The following is a 26,249-nucleotide window of genomic DNA, read 5'->3' on the forward strand; positions in this document are numbered from 1 at the left end:
CAGTTCCTCTAATCCCCAGATGATGTTGAAAAGAACTTTAGCAACTTGTAATTTTACAGGACACATAAATACTTCTACCACCTATAACAGTCACTGTTTCTCCCCTTCCTCAGTGAGCTCCAGCTTGTGTTTGATTTTTGTTGTAGGCAAAATCAAATCAATCCTCCGTCCCACCTGTTGAATCCCAGCAGCAGTGAGAATCCACAGCAGGAGCCAACTCATCACTGGTGTGAAAGTGCAAATGCATTGAATCCAGAATGAGTCCCGCTTTAAACGCGCGTCACGCAGCTCCCTGTATGTGTGCTACATCCTCCTCGTGCCTTCTCTGTCATCTTCATCTCCTCCACCACCTCTGTCTGCTTCCGGACCGCGGCTGACAGCCTGTTAAAGAGTCCCGACTGACGTAAGGTCTGCAAGGACGAGCCCCGCATACTTCTGACTGTGCGAGGGGATGGTTTCTTCTCTTTCCTATTATTCCTCCACTTTCACCCGATCCTCCTCCTTTTCCTCCCCGGAGAGCCCCGGTGTTTGGGGCGTGCCTGCAAACCCGGAGACATTCAAGGCCACGAAGAGGTCCCTGTGACACGTGACACATGATTGTGGTTTCAGTAAAGATTACAGGACGCAATCAGATATTTTTTCCAGTCAATCCTACAACAGTAAGCACATGTACCCATATGCACATGCAGTGAAAGTGATACAGTCCGCACAGTCATATTTTAATTTTAAACAAATCAGACAATAAGTGATTCCAAGGAGTGGATTATTTTAATCACCACATCCCCCCCAGATATGGTGAGAAATCCAGACAACATTGCAGGGAGATGATCACATACATGTAAATAATCCCCATGCACTCAAAACCAGAGTGGAATAGATAAACTCAAGTGGCTTTTTTCTTTAATATTTCTTAATGACGAATTTACCATAACATACACATTTTATGTAATGAAAGGGACCCTGCCTCCGTAAAAGAAAACGTGTTTGTGTTTTTACTCTGAGCTCTTACTCTTTTAATCTGAGCAAAAACTGAAACAATATGTGAAAATGTGCACATGGTTGTTGACAGATTCCCTCAGTTGCTGTTATGTATCTACCCCAAAGAGTCTCTAATGTGTCATTTACTGCCATCTCATCGTATCACACCACATCTGATCCTATTGTCCTTTCCCACTTTAAAGCCACATGCTTCCTTCATCTCACGCTGCCAAAACTTCAGCTGTTCCAAAAATGAGCTCAACAGCACTCACATTTTTTGAAACAAACATTTGCTTTGAGAACAGATACAGGTTGTCTACCTGCTACCTAAAGTATCTATCTGACACTGGAGCCGTGTCTGGCACACAGATGTGAAGTTTAAATCAATGATGTCATCTATCCCGCTCTGCTACTTTGCTTTTCTTTCATTTTCCTGGAAATCTGAATGTTTGTCTTTGAGATGACACAGACAACTGCCAGAAGAATTCCACTGTTTGCCGCTACTCAACCATACGGAAAATCTCTTTAAGTGCAGATATGTGGGACTTCTCCTGTCACTGATGAAAATATCCCTGAGAATAACTCAAACTCTGTGAGGATTAGGCGCTGCAGGCGGCTGAAAGAGAGAGACGGGGGGAGTGAAAGATGAGGTATGAGTACTCTGTGAAGGAGTGAGGTGCCCCAGCTCTGAACCCCTATTATATACAGGCTGACTGTATCTCTGTCAAAGAGCTGTCAGCCGCAGAGCTGATCTGAGATCTGAGCAGTGCTTCTCTCGCTGTGTGACCTGGACGACCCCTATGCTGCACAATGTAGCTACTCTCTCTGTTTCTGTTGCTCTCTTCCTATCTCTAAATTCTGTTCAGGTCTCATCATCAATGGTATTTATTACCTTTTCAATCTATGTTATTTAGTAGGTGCTGTCTTGAGTGGTATAACTTTTCTATATCTCTGATCATCTTGTTTCTTTGTCGTGTTGAATGTCAAGTTATTCTGCTCTAAGTGTAATAGTATTACAATTTCTCACGTATGGAAACATTAAGCAAACCGGTAATCATTTTTTGCACTTCTTTCTGGCCTTTTTGTGCCTTAAAGGACAGATAGGACAGTGGATAGAGTAGGAAATTGAGACGAGAGAGAGTGGGGGATAATATGTGGGAAAGAAGCCACAGGTTGGATTCAAACCCGGGCCGTCCACTTGGAGGAGTCCAGCCTACATCTTAATGGGGTGTTCAGACTAACCACTCTGTTCATTGACTTTTTAAATAAAGTCTTATAGATACAATCATATCTGTGACCCAATTTGTATAATCTCGACTCAGGCTTTGATATAAGTTTGAGTAAGTTGTAATACCTGACTACAAACCAATTTGGATGCAAAACTTTAAACAGATACGATTTGTTCTCAATGAGTTGGAGATGGAAAGATACTTCTCATTAGATTTAAACATGTTTTAAAGGTTATTCCTTTCATTTTGATGAAACGAGAAAAGAAGGCCCCTCTTTAGTCTCTGTCTTTCGCTCCTTAATCATTTACCCCTTTTTTACTGTTCACGCCAAAGGCCTTCCTTCTTCTGAAGCTTATATATATGACAAGCTAAAAGACGATGAAAGAGCCCTGAATGCACTTCAGGTATAAAATTATGATAGATGGCCTGATTACTGGAGCCGACCATTTATGACTCGAGTCTTGCATAGCTGGTCAAACTGAAAATCCCCCTCATTAAAATCCCCTCAACCCACACAGAAGCCTTGAAGTCAAGCTGTGTTTTGGAAATCTTTGAGCTTCAAAATCAAGCGGAGTCGGTAATCCTCCTTAGAATAGGAGAATACATTTACAACACCTTGAGGCAACCAAAAACTGCTGAGGTGCTACATTCAAAAAGAGAGCTCCTTGACAGCAAACTGTTAGTGTGGGAAAATCTTCTGAACATCACACATCACTGCTTTGCAGTCCTTTAATAGAGGCCTCTAAACAGCAGTGGGTTTCCTCTGCAGCTTGAAATAACTCAACATCAGAACAATCAGTCTTCCAGCAAAAACATACTGACTGCACAGTTAGAGAGCAGTTTGAAAGTTAGGTGCAGTAATTAGCTCAAATGACTACAATGTGTCTTTGAAGAGCAAGAATAATAATTAAACACATTTGATTTAAAAACCATAAAAGACACGCACATCTGTAAGTGGGTGTTGAATGCAAAAAAAGCGATTAGGTAAGAATAAGCAAAAAGAACCATCAGACAGTGGAAGAGCATGTCAATACATTACTTGTTAATACATCCTTTTAACGGGAGCTCTTTGGTGTGCAGATCTTTTTTGCTTCTATTTACTGACATTTGATTGGAATAGCTTGATGTTTATGAAAAGTTCCATTTCTGTTTTCATGCCAACAGCAAAATTACCAGACTATACTACCATACTCATGTTTGTATGGTTAATGTGAAAACTTATCCTAGCTTAGCATTAACTGAAAACAAAGTGACAGTTGTAAACATGTGCCAACAGGCCAACACTGTCTTTTGTTACCTTGGACAGAGCAAGTGAGCTTTTCAGTAGAGCTTTTCCATATTTGAGTCTGTGTGCTAAGCTAACCGCTGGCTCTACCATTGCTATACTGAAAAAATCCTTCTCATCTTATATTTTAGCGAGGACGTATATTAGCATGTTTGCCTAAATGTTTTACTATTCTTGTGAACTTTATTGAACCTTAAGCCATAACTGTTTGTGCTGAAAGTATACGAGTCTTTGTTTGTTTTTGTGTATCTGTGTGTGCGACAGAGGATGGGCATGGCAGGCTGTTCTCAGACCAGTCCAGTAATTATACCGTCCCTATATAGCTGTGGTTTAAGACTCATGGACTGAGGAAAACATCTGCTGAGCTCTATAGATAGAATAATCCAACATGAACCCAAAGCACTTTAATACTGATTGATACATTTTGTTGCTTGTTGTTTTGCAGACATTACACCGTACTCTTCTGAATACTGTATCACTAAAAGATAAGAAACCAGTTGCCTAACACTAAAGACCCCGAAAAAGCCAACAGTTTATATAAACAGGGCACACAAGGCCAAGCTCAACTTGAAAGATATACAGTAATTATAACGGATGATTTATTATTCCTTTGATAGATGGTATCACTTTATAAATAGTACCACTCTTTTAGATAGATGTTTATATTATATTAAAATTACGTCTCCATGTTTGCTCAGTGAAAAATCCCATGACAGCATGCAAATATGAAGAAGGCAAAGGACCTGCCAAATACAACTTTAATTTCAGTTTCAGGTCCAATGCTGTTGGCTCTACCCTTGTATAATAGCTTTTGTATGAAAATCGTACAATGACCCCCTCAATTTGTAGATGTGCTGTGCGTTTTCACACGCATGTTCAAATTCCAGAGCTAAAAGCTATTTACTAAATGAGTTTTGATTAAAAAGATTGAAACCAGGGGCTGTCAAGTTCAGTCCTTATTCTCTCTGAACTGTTTATTTAAACTGTCTGACCCAGCAGGCCTATTTTTAGCTTTAGTGAGACATTTTTTTATTACATAGACATGCTTAATATTTGAACCATCTTGTCAACCAACCCCATGGGGGCAAATTTAGCAATATTAAACCACTTAAATTAAAGTACACTACATGAATACAGTACTTGTTAACATTTTACCTGCTAACATAACAATGTAGGCAAAAAGTGACTGCAGCTCAAGCCAAGGACAATTTTGTCTGGATCCCTGGTGCGAAACTCCTCAGCGCAAACGCGACAGGAAGGGATTTGAGGGATGTTGCTGGAGGAGAGCGGAGGATTGGCTGCAGAGGTGAGGCAACGAAACAGCAGTGTTGTTTTGGTTTACGCTTTGGCTCAAGGGCGAAAGTTACTGGATCAAAAAGTCGTACATTCTTCCAATGGCAGTAGAAGACAAAGGATTTACAGAAGGTATAGGTTTTCCAACAGGATGTATTATTCAGAAATATTTAATTGTTGTGCTTGATTTCACATCGAAATTTCAACACCTGTTTGGATTTTGCTTTGCTTTAGGTAACTAGAGCTGAAATCCTTAGCGCACATCAGTCATGACCTGGGATTTGAGTCCAGGCTCAGGCATGCCTCATGAAGGGTTTTTACATTCTCGTAGTACATTGCCAAAAGATCAACACAAAGAATATGTGTCGACTACACACATGAAGGAAATGGTGGAGCATTAAGGGGCAGCTGTAACAGAGCCTCAAACACACTGTGCCTGCATTGAGCTCTGCTGCTGCTTTGCTCATTTGTTTGGCTTTTGGTTGATGAGAGGTGACAGGAAGACAATACCAGGGCTTTAAGATGCTGTGAGATCCCACACTGCTCTTAAGATCAAATCTTTGAACAAAAGCTGTCTTTTGGAGCATCCAAGTGTGGGTCAACAATAAGCAGCTCTGTGAGGCGTATATATTACAGCTCAGTACGGCTTTGGCTGTATTTCAGCCCAAACACTGGCTCAAGTTCCTTTTAGCGCATGCAGACAATGAATTGTACGTTTCAAAAACACAAATGTTGTGCTGTTTTTGGAAGTCTTGGTTATATTCTTGCTGATTTGTTGAGGTCCTGGCATTTCTTCACGGCATGAGCCCAGCCCAGCGTAGGAATTCCTCGTCTTAGCATGTTTATCCAGGCTGATCCGCTATCTCTTAAGGCCTGGCCTCAGGATATCAGATTTTTTAAAAAGCCTCCATTTACAGCAAAGAATTCACCCAAGGTGATATCGGATTTCTCTAACAAACCATAGATCAAAACTCTGCAAAAGCTTTTCAACATCTGTTTATCAAAATCTTTCTGGATCCTGTGCGCATCCAAATGACTGAAAGGGTAAAGGCTAAACTACTCTGACGCACAATTAAGTATGAACGCAGCAAGATCAGCTTATCTCCTTAGCATTCAAGGACTCTGTCATTGTTACCCTCTGATACCATCAAGTCAGTGATTGGACATTTCCCAAACATCCAACTTTATATGGCTAATCTAATATGGATTTAAGGAGCATAAGTGTAATTTTGACAAGCTTTAAAAGGTAAAAAGAAACAGATGCTCAAGTAAAAAGAAGAAGTTAAAGATTGTGATCAGTTTGAGGGTCCAGGTTGCTTAATCTGTTTCATCTGGTTTGGGAGAATCTTCGAGCTGATTTGGCTGTACAGATTTCCTTTAAGTGATTTGAAGCCGTAAACAGGATTTAAAGATGAGCACATCCCTGGAGAACCCACCACAGCTTAACGAACTGCACTTAAAACGTCTGTATGGTCTACGCAATCACAGCTCCAAACCTGCAGGGACAAGTTGAAAAAAAGAGGCCATGACAGAGCTCCCTTTTTTGCCTTACACGATCTCCACAGAAGACTGCAAAGCTGTCAGCAATCATGCTTCATAGCTGCAGTTTTTTTTTCTTTGACCTTTGCTGCACTGTGAAGTCTGTAATAGAAGTAAATGAGGGCCAATTACACAGTGGGATGAAACACAGCCTGCACACAGTGGAAGTCTCTTCAGTAGAATCTGCACTTAACCGTGAAATGTGTTCCTGCACAGATAGTGTTAATAGCCAGACACTAAGTCAGCTATATTGTTCTGACCCAGGATCAGTTTCTGTTCAGTGCACCGGGCTGCTGACAGGTAAAAGAGGCCTTCAAGTGCTTCCTGTTTGATCTTCCCAGATTCTACCAGTGAGGGAGAAAGTCTCTGCTACTTAAAACTCTAAATGGTATGTTTTAGATTCACCTTAAAACTTTATCAGAGCTATTATGTGCACAATTAATATAAGAAAGTGCCAATATACAGTATATGCAGTGTACCAATTGCAAAATTAGACATGAAACATAAGGTTCACAAACTAACTGGACTAACTGCCCACTTTAGCTAACAGCCATTAACTTGACCAAGTAAGCCTGTAGCAGCAAAACCTTTCATTATGTTCAACTGAATAATGTGGTTTCTTTATTATCACACCCACTATTTGTTTGAAAGATGAGTATTGTGTTATTCTTTCTTACAAAAGTTTAAAAGATCCTTCTTTGAACTGTTCACATTACTGTGAATAATGTGAAGGCTGAAACCGTTTCTTTATGCGTTAACGCAAACTGGACTTCACATTTCTTTTCTTCCATGCACCCTTTGTACATTTTATTATGCTTTATATTCAACATTTTTAAATTCTATTTTATATATTGGTAATTGCTTCTCGTTTTTTATTTTATGTAACTACTTGTCATTTCAGCCTTTCTTTTCCTTTTGCACCAATACACCAAGAAAAATTCCTTGTATATGTAAATATAAAAAATGATTCTGACCCTGAGTTGTGCTCACAAAGGCTTAAATGTACCCAAACTAAGAACTTTGTTGGACAAATTAAGGATCTTTTGAGTCCTGCCAATTATATGCCTGGAACCATTTCATTGAATTTCGAAGGGTTCTGTCTCACTTCAAACACACCAGCATGCTTAATATTGAGCTTTATCCACAGACATCCTGCAGAAATGACAGGGTCTATATTTCATCTTAATCCGGAAAGCTCAGACAGCCACAGTTTCACAGCAAATGGACTGTAAATTTAAGAACTGTTGGCAATTTATTTTCACAGTTCCGTTGTGGATTGTTTCTCAGAAAAGTCATAAAGCAAATGATCTGCCTGGAGTGCAAGAAAGAGCTGAATGATTTAAACAACAAGCTAGTGTTTCATTCATTATGTAACATTCGCTTACATTTACATTTACGTCAGAAGCAAGTCATGGCCCATTTAACATCCGTGAAATAGTTCAGTCTTATACTTACTTTTACAGAGTATTATATCAGTGGATGTCAAACATTATGGTCAAACTAAAAAAAGAACATGTGGCCTCTGGCACTTATTCTTTTCTTTCCCCCCAAAAATACTATCTTCTGTCAAGAGAAGTTGGTTTACATGCAACCTACTGGACATTTGCTCATGTGTGTGAGTTAATACATTCCACACAGTAATACATCACATATTACATGTTTCCAGTGAGCTAACACGTGCTTATACTGATGCTGACACCAGCATTTAAGTCCTTATCTGATCTGGTTTTGGGACTTGTTTGGAGGATTAAGATGTCTTAAAACAGCCATTTGCCCTCATGTTCACATACTGGGGGTGGATGTACTTTCACAGGTGCACAGTGAAAACACACATCATGAAAATAACTCACTGGTTTGTAATGATGGGGTAATACATGATGATGCAGCAATAAAGGGTTAACTCCCATCTGGATTGCTGAAGAGAGCGAGTGCGTCCACTATGCAGACTCTCATTATGGGCTTGGCAGGGCTGGCTGGCTGGCAGGGTAACTGATAGTTACCCTGCTCTGTAAGAGAAGGCTGGCTTTTTCCCCCATGCATGCATGTTGAGACATGCATGCAGATATAGAGGTGGAGAGCTGGGCTGCTAGAATACAAAGGTGGGCCTCATGGAATCACTGATAACACATCTCGATGAAGCCATGTTATTAGGACCCCTTTCCTTCTTTTCAGATCACAACCCTGCATAACAGTATGGGAAGACTTGTCAGTATAATAATTCAATGAGAGTTAAAGGGATACTTCACCCATTTACATGAAACTGTGTATCATTAGAAACATGGTAGTAGTGTTGAATGGTCGTGAGTCCAGCCCTCATTTTGCCCTGAGACGAGAAAAATTTGTTTTTCTTTCCTTCCTGAAAGTTTTCTTCATGTGATGCAAAAAGCGTCATATTGCATCACATGAAGAAAACTTCCAGGCAAAGAAAAACACATTTTTCTCGTCTCAGGGCAAAATGAGGGCTGGACTCACGACCATTCAACACTACTACCATGTTTCTAATGATACACAGCTTCATGTAAATGAGTGAAGTATCCCTTTAAGACTCAATAACGTTTTTTATGCATATTTCTCTTACATTCAAACCAGTGGTTGTCTTCTCACATTCAGTTAAAGTCCATGATATTTCAGTCTTAAAGGATTTGAAGACTGCTTGGCCAGAAATACAACAGTAAATGATGCATGTGAGCAGCACAAACTATAAAATATACAAAATATTATTTGAATATGAATTATTGTTATTAGCTTCAGCATAGATCATTGTGGCAAATATATAACAAATATATTGCCAGAATGAGCATTTAATGTGAAACAGAAGAAGTTGAAACACTCGTTTAGCATTAGCATAAAAAAGCATCTTTTAGTAAGTTAATTAAGGACTGTAAATTAATTAAAGGACAATTGTTGAGATGGGTAAACCATTTTTTTTCGGTGCATTTAGATAAATTATAGGCCAGAACATGAAAGAACAAGGAAGAGTGGCGTCACAGTCTCTGTGTTAGATTTTCTTCATGCAAGTTTTATTGCCAAGAGGCTGCGGCCACAGATCTTTTAAATACCTCCACATTACCAAGTGCCATCACATGGCTCTCTGCTGGCTGTCTTAATAAAGTTTGTGGTTCACTGTAATGTTAGTGATGTAATTCTTATGAGTAATATTTTCCTATGCAAAGCCTGGAATTAATGCTGCAGGTCTGGAAAAGGTTTTTGGGTCGGAAAGTCACTGTTTTTGTTGATCCACTTAAGAACTTTACTTGCCTCAAACACTTAAATATCTTGATGCAGTGGTTTGCAATCACATGCTCACATTTCTTAATCCAATTTTATCTAATTATGCACCCATCTAAATTGCCAAAATGATGCAGCTGAAGTGAGATAAAAATGGGATGTCATTAAAATATTTCTAATCACAAAATAAGCACATAAAGACACTGCTATACACATTCATGTTATTTAGAGGAACATTTGCAAAAGCTCAGAGGATTGCATTAAAGGATGTGAGAAGCCGTGAAAGCTGATGATCTGAGCAGATAGTTACATGGATAAGATGCTCCAGATGCCAGAATGTCCCACGAAAAGTAACCACAATACATTAATGATTATAGGCTAGCTGCTGCAGGATTCAGGGTCATTTTATTTAAGGTTCTTTTGGCTCCGAGTCTGTGGATAGATCTGTGGCTAAATATGCTGCAGATACATAGATGTGCACGCCCCGTTCCTGTCAATAATGTGTTTTCGGGTCCAGTTGGTCAGCCTTGGCTCTACATTTAGATAAACACTACAGAGAACATAAAGACCACATAAGGACTAACTACAGTGTCCAAGTATGTGTATTGTTTTTTGGAAAGGAGTAGCTGAAGAAAGCCTCTTGCTTTTACTCTCTGCCAGAAAGCCTTAAAGCCACACGAGCATGTCTTGATTTAGACAAGTAGACAAAATAAATTATGATGGGAATTCCTAACAGTCCGTAATTTTGTAATTTTAGACCAAGTCACTTCTCCTTGAAATGTTCAAACACATGCAGCCTCCTACACACCAGCCACTGGCAGCTGGTAAGCAACCACAGGCAGAGAGCAACTGTCTTTGCCAGAGGCAGAGAAAGTGTGTGTTGCCCAGAAAAAGTGCTTACAAATCATTGAAAATCTTCAAAGGTGGGGCTTAACTTCCCAAACTTGTTACAAACCTCAATGTTACATCAATCATATAGCTCTCTTTAGTAGGTAGCCATGTGAGGATAGTTTCTGACAGCTAAATTTCAGCTTTGCCTTGAAACACCTGCAGCACAGCTTTTTTGAGCTGTTTCTTGAAATGGACTAAGATCTTTAAAGTCGGTGGCTGAATTCATAGTTGTACAACTTGTGATAAGGATGTGGCAGCTTTACACCCACTTCCTTCTCTTCCCAAAACTATATCCTTTAAGATATTATGCATGCAATTTGGCACATAAACACCTGTCTGATCAAATGTAGGCAAACAGTGACTATAACTACTTTGGGATGAAGTTTGCCACCCTGACAAAGAAAGCATTGAGCTGGGAGGCCTTTCACCTGTTTTATGTTATGCTAGTGACTCATTCAAAGACACACGTGGCCTTGGCACTGTCAGTGACAGGAGCCAGGGCCCAAAGAGAGAAAATGGAAAGAAAAAAGCTGAACAGTCGAGGAAGAAGTGAAGTAACAGCTAAAAACAGGATATTCATAACCTATTGAGTCATATAATGGTTACTCCTGAAGTGTACATTTTGTATTTTTACACATTCTTTGCCTCCCCACAGCTAGTAAGTGTAACTTTTTTTTTTCAGCTGCTAAGATGACCCTTAACTGAAAATACCATGTAAGGTATGTTTAGATGACCACAAAAGGCTTTCCTGATGTACTAAAGAATACCTTTGAGATATAAAGAAAGTTTTTGCTGTGACCTGTTTTCAAAGAATAAAAGGTAATTCTACATTTCAACTTTCTAAAAATTAAAAGTAAGAGTAAAACTGGCAGCAAAAACATTGCAAAATCTATTTGTGCGAGACCTTTTTTCACCGTCACCACACAAGCTTCGTGTTGACCATACCATACCATATTTATTTTCATCTAAAGCTGTTGAAGACTTCCTTCCTTCTCTGCGGCCACAACTGTTTGAGAGTCCTGGCATATGACACCAGCCTCCACCCACAACACCACAGCAGCAGAAAAACAGTTTAGTGTAAGCCTGCAACTAGATTACACTTTGGTTCAGCCGAAATGTGACAAGGATCCCTGTGCGCTTCCATGAAGAACTCTTTACCTCGATGAAATGATGTTTTCTCTTCTCACACAGAGCATCATGTGAGCTACATTTTCTGAGTCTAACTAATGCTAAGATTTCAAAAGTAGATGTTCTGAGGTGTTCCGAAATGAAACACATATTAATCTAGTTTTAAAACTCCCAAAATAATCTAAGGTAAGTAAAAAAAAAATGGCTGATGTTTTGCTCTGTTTGCTTCAAAAAGGAGCAGCCTCATTCAGAACTTAATGTGGAATAAAATGAGCCTCAAGTAGTCTTTGGAAAACTTTAAACCCAGTCCATTATTATACAAATATTACACTTGATCAGTGTTAAATATCTGTGTTAGTTTTGTAAATTAAAAAAAATTATGTTTAGGATAAATGATGATTTACAGGTTGTAGGATGGTGACAATTTAAAAGGTAAAACAGGTCTGAATAAATCTCCACTTGAATCCAAGAGGAACCACCACTAAACACTCAACAGCAGTTTGTAAAAATCTACTACAATTGGTGGCTCTATGACATGCATGCTAAACTGGAACACATTTGCGATAACAGATGGAGCTCCGTTATTCCCTTGAGTTTTGACATTGCTGGATTAGCCTTACATGTGAAACAATTAATAAAATGGACAGCTCTGTGCTGTACCTAATTTAAGATATCTGTGTAGGTTCTTGGTTGCAGGTCATGGATAATCGTTCAAACTTGGTTAACGCTAAAGACAAAACCCCAGGGGAAAAACAAAGCAATTTAGTTCATTCATAATGCAAAGAAAAATGCATTTCTTTAAACAAATTAAAGTTCACATCAAGTTCAGAAATCATTGCTGGTTTGAAAATGAAAGTGAAAGATGGCATCTATGTTAAGGTTGAACAAACCTCCCTTAACAGAGGTGGTGGCACGAGACACCAAAACCTTGAACCAAGTCCAGTTGCCTTATGGATAAAGTATTGAGGAACTTAGTCTAAGGTAGATTATATTTCCTGAAATGGCTGCAGACGTATTGCACTAGTCTGGTGTTGTAATTTGGAGCATGCGCAAAAGAGAGTTGGCTGGTCATAGAACTGATCTGATCAATCATGTGTGTTTGTTTTAATGTCAAGAAAAGTTACAAATAAAACTATAATGCACTAAATATTAAGCTCCATATTCTGGTTAAGGATATATTCCGAAAAAGGTTTTGTTTACATGCTTGCAGAGAACTGAGCTACTGGAATATTTCTGAACATGTTAATCATCTCGGGGCCTAAACAAATCCTTGGAGTAGCATATTCAGGAGCGTACATACTGACTACAGGTACAGGTATATGCCAGGGGCCTTATTCAGGTTTCTAATATTCTGACAATAACTTAATGGGTTATGACAATTGCAATAAGGTGTGTACATGACATGAGAATCTTGTCATTATTTTGATAAACGCATGAATATGGTGTCCATGTAAACTAAAATAGTTAGTCTCTGTGTGCCCCACTTAACATGAAAGCTGCTTAAGTGCAGACTTCCTCCTGTGCACCTAAAAACAACTTTACAGGATATGAAACACAAGTCAAAACAGTTCCAATAATTTTTTTATTTATCACTTCTTGTTTCCATTGTCTTTGTTGAACTAACCAATTCGGTGGTGCTATAAATGGTTTTAGCACAACTACTTAAATCGAGAGTTTAAATGCGAACAACAATGATGATGTATTTCGTTGTGAAATATTTTTCTATGACTCAAGTTACTGACAATTTGGACCAATTTCTTTGAAAACCTTTCCAAACCTTCCATACCTAAACATTTAAGTCATAAGCCACCAGTTAGACAAAACAAATACAAAGAGGCCTAATGAGCACACTCTTCTTTCATGTCCTGCTGTATGTTTGTCTCTCACAGCACTAACTCTGGCCTTCTTCCTCATTTCATCACAGGAAGTGAGTGTGCAGTCAGAAGAAGCCACACTCTGTGACAGGTCATTGTGTTGTCGAGTCTTATCAACATGGTGCTTCTTTAGTACCAGACTCCACTGACGCTGCCATGCCCTGTTGGGATCATCGTTTGTCTCTCAACACCTGATTCCATCACAGCAGGAGAGCTACGAGTCCTACAGGTTGGTGCCTATATTTAATCTTTTGCAACCATGCTAATAGTTTATGTTCCTTCTCTATCCACTGGATACTGTTATGCAACATAAACATATGATACACAGGATGTGTTAATGTTCTAACCTGACTTTGAAATTTCGGAAAACTATTTTGCAATTATTATTCATAGTCATTGTTCGCTGCCAGTAAACAGGGAAATGGAAAATTGAGGCTGATAGCATCTTGCCTCAGCTTACCATGTAGCAGAGGGCTGGTGTCATTCAATGATACTTAGCTTGTCGGAAGTGACAAACGTAGATACAAAGGAGCAACAGAGAAGTTAAGGTATATAACATTTTTTAGAATGGGTGGATATCAGAAGACTTAAGGATTACATTCACCTGTGACTTTAGGCTGGAGTCCGGTCTATGTAGAGGATGGGAAATATGATGCGAGGTGTGAGAACCAGTGAGAAGGTTGATACAGGAACCAATGTAAGCTGTCTAAAAGGTAAGCTACAATTTTACTTTAACATAGTATGTTTACATTTGAAGTATTTATTGAAAATTCAGATTGATCTCCATTGTAACATCAGCCAAGCATATTAAACACTTTACTATTTTCCATGATAAAAATTTGCAGCAATAAGGCAAGAAGTGAAAGAGAAATTATGTCAAAATATACAGCTTTCTTAAAAGCCAGACGGTGTCAGAGATATCAGAATATACCTAACCAAACTCCAATTTAACAGAGTTTATGAGCAGATGTCTGAGGTTTGGTCCAAATTAGTTTGGGACCTGAGTTGTTTTCTTTTTTAATGACTGATGTATGTTTATCTGTAAAGCAACGTTAAGATAATCCTGAAAATAATCCTCTTGGCAGGCTCTGAGGATGACATAGTGGTGGTGCTTCAGGACTACCCGTCTCCTGCAATCAGCGAACCAATCTACAGGATAGGGGAGAAGCTCAAAGTTGTTGCTCAGTACGTCTACTTTTTTATTTTCATTCTTGATTTCAAAACATCGGAAGAATCTAAATTGCCTGTGACTTTGAGGAAGTTAAATTCTGAGATAAAGTCACTGTCTCATTGTAACTTCACACTGTCAATGTGCAGTTTAGAGAAGTGGTCACACGAAAGGTCAGTTATTGATTCCTCTTTGCCTATGTTTGGTGATCAGGGAGGCGTACTGGTGGAGAGTGTGCTCTCTGCAAACAAGAAAAGAGAACTACATACCCAACAGCCATGTGGCAAAGGTTTTCCACGGGTATGTAAAATGTCACTGATAATCTTATCTAATATCGGTCTGCTTTATCTATATCAATTGATTTTTCCATTGTCCAAACATGCTCTCTCTCAATCTTCAAAGCTGTAACGTGAGATGTCAGTAAAACAACATGTTAGCTATTCATGTTGATTTCTGACTTTTTCTAGATTTAACAGAATTTGGATATGAACGGTACAGTTTAAGGTGCAGTTACTTTCTAATATAACTGGATGTTTTTGTCATATCAGGTGGCTGTTTGAAGGTGTGGAAAGGCAGAAGGCTGAAGAACTGCTTTGTCTCCCTGGAAACAGAGTTGGCTCGTTCCTGGTGCGGGAGAGCACCAAAGAGAGAGGTGAGGACATTTGATTACAGCATTGTCCGCAATTTTTTTTTATAGGCTTGGCTTCAGTCAATCATTTTCTAAAGGATGTTTTTTTTTACATTCTTTAGTACAAGTATGTGCTAAGATTAGATCAGGATCACTCACAGGGGTTCAAGATGAGTTTAAAAAAAAGTTAAAAGGAAAATTTGTCATGCATAAGGACTCCAGATTTCAGGGTAATCATGTGTCTTCTTTTCCTTTGAACCAACATTTCCAGTATGAGTTGATCAATGTATGCTGTATCCTCAGGTCTGTATTCGCTGTCAGTAAAACACAGGACCGTAAAGCACTATCGTATCTTCAGACTGGACAACAGCTGGTACTACATCTCCCCACGCCTCACTTTCCAGTGCCTGGAAGACATGGTCAACCACTACTCTGGTATTTGGCTACATAAAACACTTACGTGAAAACTGCAGTTGTGTCAAACTTGAAACAAAAACTTACAGCGTAAAGAGTGAAGTAGATACATGCACTAAGGCTATAAAAAGTACTGTCATCCTCTTACTATAGATATGTTTCTTATCACTCTATGACTATTTTTATATTTCCTGCTTTGATCAGAACACTTTTAGAACAAAACAGGAAATGAGATACAATATGCAAGCCAGATAATGATGCACAGTCAGAAAAAATTGTGCCGTAATTCTTCCACCCCTACTAGTTTGGTTTGTTTGTTTGATGGAGTTAAAAATGGAGTTTAAAAATGATTGATGCAAATTTTGCAACAAACATTTGTTCTGTTTGTTGGTAATCTGATATTACTTATTCATTTTCCCATCCTCAACAATTGTTTTTGTGCGTGCAGATTTTGCAGATGGTCTATGTTGTGCATTAACCACCCCATGCTTGTCAGCCACCATTTCTCCATCGGATGCATCGAATCAAGCACCACCTGTGGTCATGAGACGCAACTTTGACTGGAGGAAAGTAGATAAGTATGTCAAAGGAAATAATTAAATTCAGACATTTGAAAAATAAGAGAAGAAAATGTATAACAATTGTATTCTAATTGTAAAAACTTGCCCTTTGTTTCCAGGCTAGATGATCAATTAATTCCTTGTTTTTAAACATATACACTGAAATGCGAAAAAATTGAATTTGTTTTACTAATACTAATTCACTATTCATACTGATTTATTTTTCTGGGTGTCATCCTCCAACAGGAGTCAGCTGGTTAGCACAGAAAGCTGCACTGACAACATAGTGAGCTACGGAGTCAGGAACAGCATTGCAGCGTACCTGTCCTTCTCTGGGAGTCAGAATCCTGCACAGACGAAGGCAGACAGGAAGAAAAAGAGCAAATCTCTTTATGCTCTCCCTGAAAATGGCCACGGGGACATTGACTATGACAATGAGTTCTAGGGGTGATAGTGAGGTTTTAAAGACTGGAATCCACTGGAGTCCCTTGTGTTGGAAAGGCCCTGCACCAAACAGACATTTGTTTTCAGTATCCTTACCACCAAATCATATTATACCTTACATGAGCACTTTGATGTACTTTAGCAAAAATGCAAATTGCATGATCACTTACAGTACAAAAATCCCTCAGCAAATAAGAGTATACGGAGCTGAACTGTACAATGTTACAGTTATGCAATGATGTGTTTTCTGCACCAGAGATAGATTGTTTTATAGTCTGACATTACGATTGTAAAATGAGACAATTGTATGGTTATTGTTGGTAATATTGTGTATAAGAGTATTAAGAGCTTTCAAACTATTTTATGTATTGATAAAAGGTTGTTAATGAAATTCATTCACATGTGTATTTTGTGGGGCCTCTTTGATTGTCTTTTAACCACATTAGCTTTGGATGCTAACAATGTTAGCAAACAGTAATTTGTTTAAAAGGGAGACACAACTTTTACTGTGTTTTTAAGCATACAGTATATTTGGGTATCCCGAGAGTCTATAGACCCACTAAACATTAATTAAACAATTCCAGTCCTTCATGAGTTTTACAACAAAGAGAAGAATGCTAAGTTTTAATGTTCTCAACTTGTGACTACCATTTGTATACTTGCTATTTTACTAGCTAGTGCAGTATAATGTGATAAGTTTGATGGGGTTAGGCGGCTAGGGTTACTGTTATTCATTTGAAATGTGACGTGATTTATTTAACTAGGAAAGAAGATACAATTTGGATATTTTACCCTTTGAAACAAAGATGATTCACAAAAAAAAACAAATCTTAGAAAACAACAACAACTAAAAGAGCCATTTTATACCATTACATATTTATATATATTATGAATAGAATAAAATCAATAACACTTGTGTTTGTCTAGATATTTCTGATTTAATAGTCATGCTTTGGCTTTGTTGTTTGTCATCCTACACTAATGCCAGTAATTTTAAGCATTTGGGAACTTTGTGTGATAATGAAAGGAATCCAGGATATAAGGCATTCGTGACAGCTCCTTTAGTTGTGACAATCCCTCGATGCAAAATTTGTTGAACTTCCTTTGCTGAGCTTTGGCTAGACCTGCTAGTGTATCCGTCTCTCTAATTTCACGTTTACCAGACCAACAGTCAGACCGTCTACAATGAAGAAACAAAACCAACACATTTTTACTAAAGGCATGCAAACAAAGAGTTATTTAGTCTGTGACAGAAAAACTTAAAACAAAACTTCCCTGTAACATTTTTATGTTTTTGTCTGAGCAGTTTTTTTCTCTCTGCTCAAGACTTAAACAATTTGAACCACTAACCACAAAGAGCAGACTGTATGTGAAAATATAAACTTAGGGCTAAATAAAGACAAGAGCATGTGTTGTTATCTATAGTTTCCTACTTTCTCATCTGCATCTGAGTCAGAGAGTAACGTGAGACACAGTATATGTTCAAGAAAGAGAGCAGAGGTGATGCGCTGAGTCAGTCAGTGAAGGAAAGATGGACCCTAATAAATATGCATTCATTTTTGAGGTTTGAAGTTTTAAACCGTGGTAGTCAACATGCAGGCTGTGGCCCCATACAAGTTGTTAATTCTAACAAGAGGTTGCAGGAAGGTTGTCTGGGAAGGCATTTTAACACAATTTTGAGCATGCTATCCAAATATATGTTGTTGTTGTTTTTTTCAAACTGAATACTCATTTTTTGCTTTTTTGTTTCATATAATGGGCAGTTTTATAATTTCAAGCTCTGAAGAATAATACAACTGAAACAGCCCAAGAAGGGAAAGACACACAGAGTTCACACAACATAGAAATAACACGATTTAAAGAATTTGTGACATTTTTATAAACAAAAGCTATCATCATTGGTGATGTTAAACCTAAAAGTTGCTCTGTTCACTACTTGGGAAAAGAACAGACACGTGAAAGTTAATTAGCATCCTCAAAGTTTGCAACTCTGCAGATCTAATTCATTAGTATTCATTAAATCTATGAGTCAATCGTGTGTGTTTGTTTGTGTGTGTGTGTGTGTGTGTGTGTGTGTGTGCGTGTGTGTATGTGCGACTTGTTAAGACGAGGTCAGCACTTTCTTCTTCGCAGAAACACAGGATCAAATGCTTGTATGTCCTGTTTATAAAGCCTCATAAAACACCTGAAAGTAACTTTTTTTTTTTTTTAGGGAAAAAGGCAAACAGTAAGTGTATGTGTGTGCAGTGTTGGTCGGAACAATGCAGGCTCACACGCATCTGGTGGCCCCGTGCTGCACCATGTTGAGACTGCTGTCCAGTCAGCATTAGTCATTCCCACATCAGGCTGCCTCTCCAGACTTTGTGGAACAGCCTCGTGAACAGACCAATGCAGGATCGTGCTAGTCAGATGTGCGTTTTAACCTAATGACGCAAAGTGTGCAGTTTAAAAGTTCATTGGGAAATGAGAATTGACAGTATTAACGTTACAGCAATTCAGCTTTTCTTTCAACGTCATCATGAGAGTGGGAATGTCAAAAGCTATTATGTTGTGCAACTATTTGTGATATTAAAAAGATGATTTCACTAAGACAATGTGACGAATGGATATAACTGGTTAGCACCTGAAAAGTAAAAAGTTGGGCTATTTGTCCCTATGTTAAGGTAAAAAAAGCAGTTTTCAGTAGCTGATGGTTTAAGTATGTTGATGTCATATGTATTTGTTATTATGCATGCCCTGTTCTCTACTAATTATTGTCTCTTCAATCGCTGATCATTCAAGAAGTGGTCAAATGCTAATGATTCCATAGATGCTCCGTGGTGAAATAATCTGCAATCTTGATCACAGCGTTACAACATTTAAAAGCTTTTGTACTTTCCACTCTGATGAGCCGTGAGGGGAAAATGGCCACCATGAGATCATGATAAATTGCAACATTAAAAGATCAAAGATCTGGAATATATTCAAAGAAATAAACCTAACTCTCCCTCTGATCAGTTCATATTTTTTTACATCAGTGAACTTTTCAACGTAAAACAACTGAAGTTCCCTGAAGCTGTGTAAGTCTTTTTACAGTGATACCAATGCAGACGGGAAAGACAATACTCTGTTGCCCTGCCAATCATCACACATCTGTGTGTGTCCATGTCAGAAACAAAGGCCCTTAGAAGGATGAATAGTGGAATTACAGCTAGAGCCTAAAAAAACCCAAAAAACAGTCACTTCTGTGAAGAGCATGTTGTCTTATGAGACCCCTGGGTTTCAGATGACTTTATGAAAAGACAGAAGGGATCCTAGATTTAGTCCCTTGTTCTCCATTTGAATTACGTTTGATGTTTCAGTCGATGCACGCACCAACCAAAACACTTTAACAAAGCACGTTGGCTTTTTTCCCCCCCATGAATGAAAACAAAAAGAGGGAAGTCTCTATCTGTAGAAATGGGATCAAGTCACGAGTGAAAAGGGGGATAAGTGACGGAAATGAATAGATGCAGAGAGATTCCTCTTCCTCCAGCCTGTTTTCTGTTAATCAGGTTCTTCTAATCTCACATCCTCCCCTCTCCCCCTGAGGCCCAGCTGTCTAAACCTCTGACTTCACCATTTCTGCACTCAAGAGCAGCAAAAAAAAAAAAAAAAAACCAGTAAAACATTTGCTTTGCTAAATAACACATTCTGTACTGTCATCTCTTTTTAATCAAAGAGAGTAATTTTCTTTTCAATGTCGATGTCTTTTTAAGATGAAACTAAAAGGGTTTTTGGACAAGATGTGTTTTAATTGTTCCACTTTCAGGAAATATATAGTTTCAGTTCATTTCCTGTAGAAAACTTCTCACAGTTACTGTAGTTACTGTTGTCATCAATCCTTTGTTTATACCGCTTTTACTCAGGGTCGTGGGGAGCTTTAGTCCATCTCAGCTGTGAGAAGTGGGCGAGAAGTGGTGAGCAGACAATCACAGGGCCGTCATATAGAGACAGACAACCTGCCACACTCACATTTACACCTACGGACAATTTTAGAATCACGCGTTTACCTAACGAGCATGTCTTTGGACTGTGGGAGGAAGCCAGAGAACTCGCAGAGGTCACACACATGCACGGGGGAAAACTTTACACAGAAAGGCGCTGTCTAATGGGGAGTCCAACCAGGAACCTCGTCATGAGACATGAGGCAACAGCGCTAACCACTGCAACACTGCACAACCCTGGTTGTTGTCGTGCTGGGCTTAATTTGAAACACAAAGTCATTTTAGCTGAAACCACTTCCATACAGAATGTAAGCTAGAATGGATTTCTACAGTACATTGCTCTTGCCCCTAGATGGATGGTGGCTGCGGGGTGAAAGATCATTGTGAAAGCATTTCACAGTGAAAAAAAGAAACCGTCCACATTATGGTGATGGTAAAATGACCCTGGGAAAATCAACAAAGCCTCTTACGCAAAGGGAGACTAACCTCCTCTGATGAACAGAGCCTCAGAAAAAAAAAATCACATGAGAACTTGTCAGTTAGTGTTGTTGGACCAAGAGACTCAGCCAAAACACACAACCATGTCCACGGCTGTCCAGGGAACTACAGGAAAACAAACAAAAACCAAAACTCTATGGAAAAAAAAGGCTCCAGATCCAACTGGGTGCGTCTTTGCCAGGGAATGGAGTCTTGTGATGTGACCTGCCAGGAATCTGTGCTCTCATTCCTTAAGCCACTCTTCTTTTTATTGTCCCTTTAAACCATATTTTTTTCTTATTCTGTGATGAATTAAAGAGCAAGTGAAAATGTGTGAAAAATGTCAAATGTAGGTTTGAATTGCTACAAAATTGTAGTCTGAGACGGCAGAAGTTCTGTAGTTTCACTCATGTAAAGTGGATGCAAGAACTTTTACTTTGCTTGGAACCACTTTTTTATTATCTGGTTTTAAGTGATCTTTTTTCAGCTGTTCCCAGTTTATTCCAATGAAAGTAAAGTTACATGGTAATACATCCAGAAAGATTTTAACGCCATAATAACATGCAGAGAAGCCTGTCTGAACGGCATAAACCTCAGACTGTTTTGTTTTTTAAAGAAACAGTCAGTCAGACAGAGGCCTTAATGAGGCTTGCACGGAAGGTCTTTGAAGGATAAGGAACACGTTGGCTCCGCCGTGCTCTTTGAGAACACTTTGTTTTCAATCAGGAGATTTCCAAGCTCTTTGCCACAGGGCTTCTCAAAAATAATTAACACGAGGAACGTGCAGGCCCTTTCTCATTAGAAATTAAAACGTTGGTAAACCTAAATAAGCCCAGTTGGTGACTTAACATGTATGCATATAGCCCTTTTAGAGTCTCATTAAAAACGTCTTGTTAAACTTTACTGCTTTGGCAGGAGAAAGCATGTGGTAAGAATGCAGAGCTGGAACCTTTTAATTCCTGTAAATAGTTCCTCGTGTGTGCATGTGGATTCAGTGTCGTACCTGGCAGCGTACTCTTTCCATCGCCCTCAGCTCCCAAGGGACCTGTCTCTCTCTTTCTCTCTCTCTCTCTCTTTCGGGAGGATGACGAGTGGGGTGATGAATGAGCAGCAGGTCATACTGTAGGGAAAAAATGGATTAGTCACATAGATGTAGAACCATGCCATATGATTGATGTAACCTGCTGTAACTATTTGAAACATTCCTTGCCAGAAAGGACGTTGAATTTTTTTTTTTTTTTTAAAAAGATACAGGTTGCATTTACAAAGTGAAAGCAGAGTTCTTAAACGGCCATTGCAAAACAGTCTTAAGACCACTTCCTCTTGTATTCACACTTTTGAGGTCAAAGTGAAAAAAAGCAGAAAAATGTGTAGTTCAAACTTTGCAACTCTTACATACCAACTTTAGGGAACTCACCCTTAACTACATTTTACGACACAATAACTGTATCTTTAAAGATATAGTTTGACATTTTGACAGGCTTAAGGCTCAAAGACACCTTACTTGTTACAATGCTAACACTTGAGCTGGCAGAAGTAAAGTATAATGTGAAATAGAATATTTTCAGTTGTTTTTCAAAGGTCCAGCCATGAGGGACTTAAAGGCTATGTCTATTTTAGCACCCTTCATCATAGCAAATTTGTTGCTGACTGTTTTATATCTCTGACAATCTTGTGTTAAAAAGCTATATCTGCAGAATGCAGATCATCTTTACTTACACCTACCCGGCGTCATAGTATGAAAGCCATACAATATATCTGTATTGTCTCTGAGGCTCTTGTTTGCTTTTAGAGGTCATACATTTGTTCTATGATCAAATTCGAACTTCTCTCAGGAACGTAACGTAAGAAGTTATGCTCTACTATATTATATGTATAGCTACCAATGTAGAGGGTGTGCACCACTTGTTGAAAACATTCTCGTGCTGAAATGTGTTTTAAATAAAGTTACAAATCATAGATTTGATTGATCGAGACTCACTTTTCAGAGCGCCAGGCCTCGCTGTCTTCGGAGACGCCAGATAACACAGAACAGCTCTGACATGATTGATGTGGGACCAATTTTATTTGAGTGAAGTTCCCCTCTGCAGACATGAAACTTTTGCAGCAGATTCAAAGCAACAGTCAGGAGCTGAAACGTCATGATTTTCCATCTAATCTCTTTAAATGGAAAGTTAAATTATGCAACCTATGACATAAGTTTCAATCAGTCTACTGCGGCATTGAATGTTTTCACATAAGCCTAAATTTTTTCCAGTGAGCACATTAAATCCCCCTTCCCCATTCACCCTCCCTAACCTTCACCCTGAAATACCAAGGTCCACTTTCTTTTATCTCACTGCATAAACCATTGAATCAAGGTTTAAATGTGAATTTTGGCAGCATATGACTCAATCTGTTGAATGGCAAAAGCAGGTGTGTTTTTCCTCTATGCTTTCCAGGAAAAGACAGGCAGGATTTCTAACTGCAGCCAATTCTCTTGATATTTTCCTCAACATTTTTTTGAATGATGAGCCTGACCACAATGCAATTCAGTGCTGAAAGTATTACTGATAGCTTGTCTGCATGAAGCACTGAGGAAAAGATATGCTCCTTTGAAATAATTCTCTCTACATGCAGACAGATAAAGACAAGTATCATCTGTTACTTTCTGCCCTAACGTGTCACCCCTTCCCTCATCTGAGGAAGAAGTAAAATGTTTTCAAGAAAGCCACGAAGGCATCACAGAGCATTTCACTTCCCTTATCAGGCTCTTTTCTGGCACGTCACAGAAAGATGTCGAGAACATACCTCAGTGAGGAGGAAAAGACATTTGGAGCCAAACAGACAAACAGCAGACAAGTGAAGCAGAAGAGCTGCTCGCTGTTGTAGTAGCTGACGTGGAGCTACTGCTACTCACACGCACAAACTCGCGCACATACACACACACATACACAAACAGGAAAATCTGTGCAGCTGGAGACACTCGAGATGCCTGTCTGACAGCCAGGTTGTGAAGCTTGGAGCTGGATAGACGAAGATCTGCAAGCGGAGCTTTTCCAATCCGACAATAAGCACTTAAGAGTCAAGAATGTACACAGATTGACGGATACAAATAAGGCGATAAGCAGACTTATAAACACAGATGCACACACATTATAAATACTCGTGCAAATATCAACATCTAGGGAGGTAACATGATGTGATGTCAAACAGGAAACTCAGGCACTCTGAATGAGAAATCGCCAACTCAATGAACTTCTCTCAATGTGACTGTAAGGCTGCAAGGATGAATTAATCAAAGGAAAGATCAAGTATTATCTATTGATTCTCAATTAAAATAAAACGATTCGTTTAGCCATTTTTCTGTAGAAATTTTAAACGTGCTAATTCTAGGTTCTTGGATGTGAGGAGCTTTGGGAGGTCTGACAAAAAAAAATATCAATTCAAAAACATCACTTTAGGCTTTACAAAATTACGAAAAAGCTTTTTTTTAAACACCATTTCTCTTTACAGTTAGGCCTTAAGAGTAATCAGTTTATTGTGCAGATTAATCCCCAATGAAAATAATTAGTAGTCACAGCCATGTGTGTGACCTTCTTTAAGTGAAAAGACAAGTCCTGACTTTTGGAATCTAGCATCATCCTCAGGTAAAGCTGCTAAATCCTAAAAGGTGGAATCATGTCCACCTGCCCTGATGAAAGCCTGTATACCCATGCAGAACTTTTTTGACAGAGTAGTGTTTGTTGCAAAGTGTCTGATCCTTTGTGTCTACTGTTCCCACAATGGTTTTATGTTTCATCTCTGAATTAATTGCAGACCGGTCTACCACAGACAGAGGAGTAATGGAAACTCAGAGAGAGGGATGTTGACAGCAAAACTTTCCATGTCCTGGTGGTGGTGAATAAATTCACGCGAGACTCCTTGTGCCGCAAAAATCAGCCGAGTTGGTCTTTCTTACTCCCTTTTTGTTCTCCGCTATGTAACCAAGAATAAGTCAGAATTACTTCATCTCCATTGTGTTGCTACCAATCCCTTTAAATATTCCATCAGCATTTTCCACATTGTTGAAGTAGCACATGGAGCCAGACATGTTCGGTATGTGGTCGGTCTGGGTCATAGCAGAGCAACATGCCAGATCTTGGGAGGGGACAAATCCTTCATTCCAGCATCTTCATTATATAATCCTGCAGGATGAAGACTCATCATGCTGATATCTATCTGCCATCTGTGAGAGTCATTAGCGCCAACAAGGGGAAATAATGATACAGCGGTCAGTATGTGGAAATTTAAACTTGTGATCACATACTACTCAACCAGCTCTATCTTGGAGGCAGAGATTGGATTTTAAAGTGATATAAAGTGCAAATGACTGTGACCGACAACGATCTAGTGAACTTGTTGGTAGCAGTAGCCTGACATCTATTGGTAGATATGTAAAATTGTTCTTACATACAGGCAGGACGTAACACTACTAATTACAGTTGCATAAATACATCAACATGATCCTGCAAAGGAGCCTAAAGCAGGGTTTCTCAACTGATGGGTCAGGACCCAAAAGTGGGTCATGGAGTCATTTCTAGTGGTCGTGAATGCATGCCTGAACAAAAAGTGTCAAGAAATTCACGAAGCATTTTTTTGGGGGGGATGTTTGTTATGTTCTGTCTATTAGGTTGGTTGAAAAATATCAGAAAACTGGGTCGCTATTTCTCCTGAGTGAGTTTACTGTCCTAGTAAAGCACTTTATTTATCCAGTGATTGTGAATTTCTTTGGGAAAGAATAATAACATGGGCCACAATATTATGTATAACTTGCCAAAAATATGACATAGCATTTAATGTCATAATGTCAATGACGGAACTAGTCAGAAGAAGAAAGTAAAGTATATTTAGCCTAATTCGTTTTACATTTTTTTTGTTAGACTGAAGTCTGGTTATTCTACTTTGCCTATGGTACAATATCTACAAAAAAATCACACATTTTGTTGTTCTCCTATAAAGAAATACTTTGATGCATTTTAATCATCTGAAGTGTTAAACTCACCTTTTCATTTCTCAAAAGAAACAGAAACATGGACACGGAACCATTTCACTCTTGAAACTTTCGGATTTGTTAGTTGGACGGACCGCCGTGTGCAACATCATTTACTGCCCGTCAAATAAAGTAGT

The 26,249-nt window shown here is 38.8% G+C and overlaps 2 protein-coding genes across 3 annotated transcripts in view; one reads left to right on the forward strand and one right to left on the reverse strand.

Moving 5' to 3' along the window:
- The window catches only part of ccn4a (cellular communication network factor 4a), a 31,441-nt gene extending 5,241 nt beyond the window's left edge, over positions 1-26,200 (reverse strand). The window contains exons 1-4 of one of the 2 annotated variants that reach the window (XM_079367460.1): positions 26,125-26,200; positions 25,088-25,308; positions 22,105-22,221; positions 175-577 (exon numbers count right to left, since the gene is read on the reverse strand). In XM_079367460.1, coding sequence (XP_079223586.1) covers positions 175-222 — 48 coding nt within the window. In that variant the 5' untranslated portion in view covers positions 223-577; positions 22,105-22,221; positions 25,088-25,308; positions 26,125-26,200. The remainder of the gene's footprint in view (positions 1-174; positions 578-22,104; positions 22,222-25,087; positions 25,309-26,124) is intronic. The other variant, XM_079367461.1, reaches the window with a different exon arrangement.
- sla1a (Src like adaptor 1a) lies at positions 13,541-17,050 on the forward strand. Its single transcript, XM_079368190.1, has 8 exons — positions 13,541-13,674; positions 14,062-14,158; positions 14,531-14,630; positions 14,827-14,913; positions 15,162-15,265; positions 15,545-15,676; positions 16,104-16,233; positions 16,462-17,050. Exons 2-8 carry the CDS (start codon positions 14,086-14,088, stop codon positions 16,658-16,660), a joined length of 825 nt encoding a protein of 274 aa, XP_079224316.1. The 5' UTR covers positions 13,541-13,674; positions 14,062-14,085; the 3' UTR covers positions 16,661-17,050.
- Positions 26,201-26,249: the final 49 nt, after the last annotated feature.

Source organism: Symphodus melops (assembly GCF_947650265.1).
Source record: "Symphodus melops genome assembly, chromosome: 18".
NCBI lineage: Eukaryota > Metazoa > Chordata > Actinopteri > Labriformes > Labridae > Symphodus > Symphodus melops.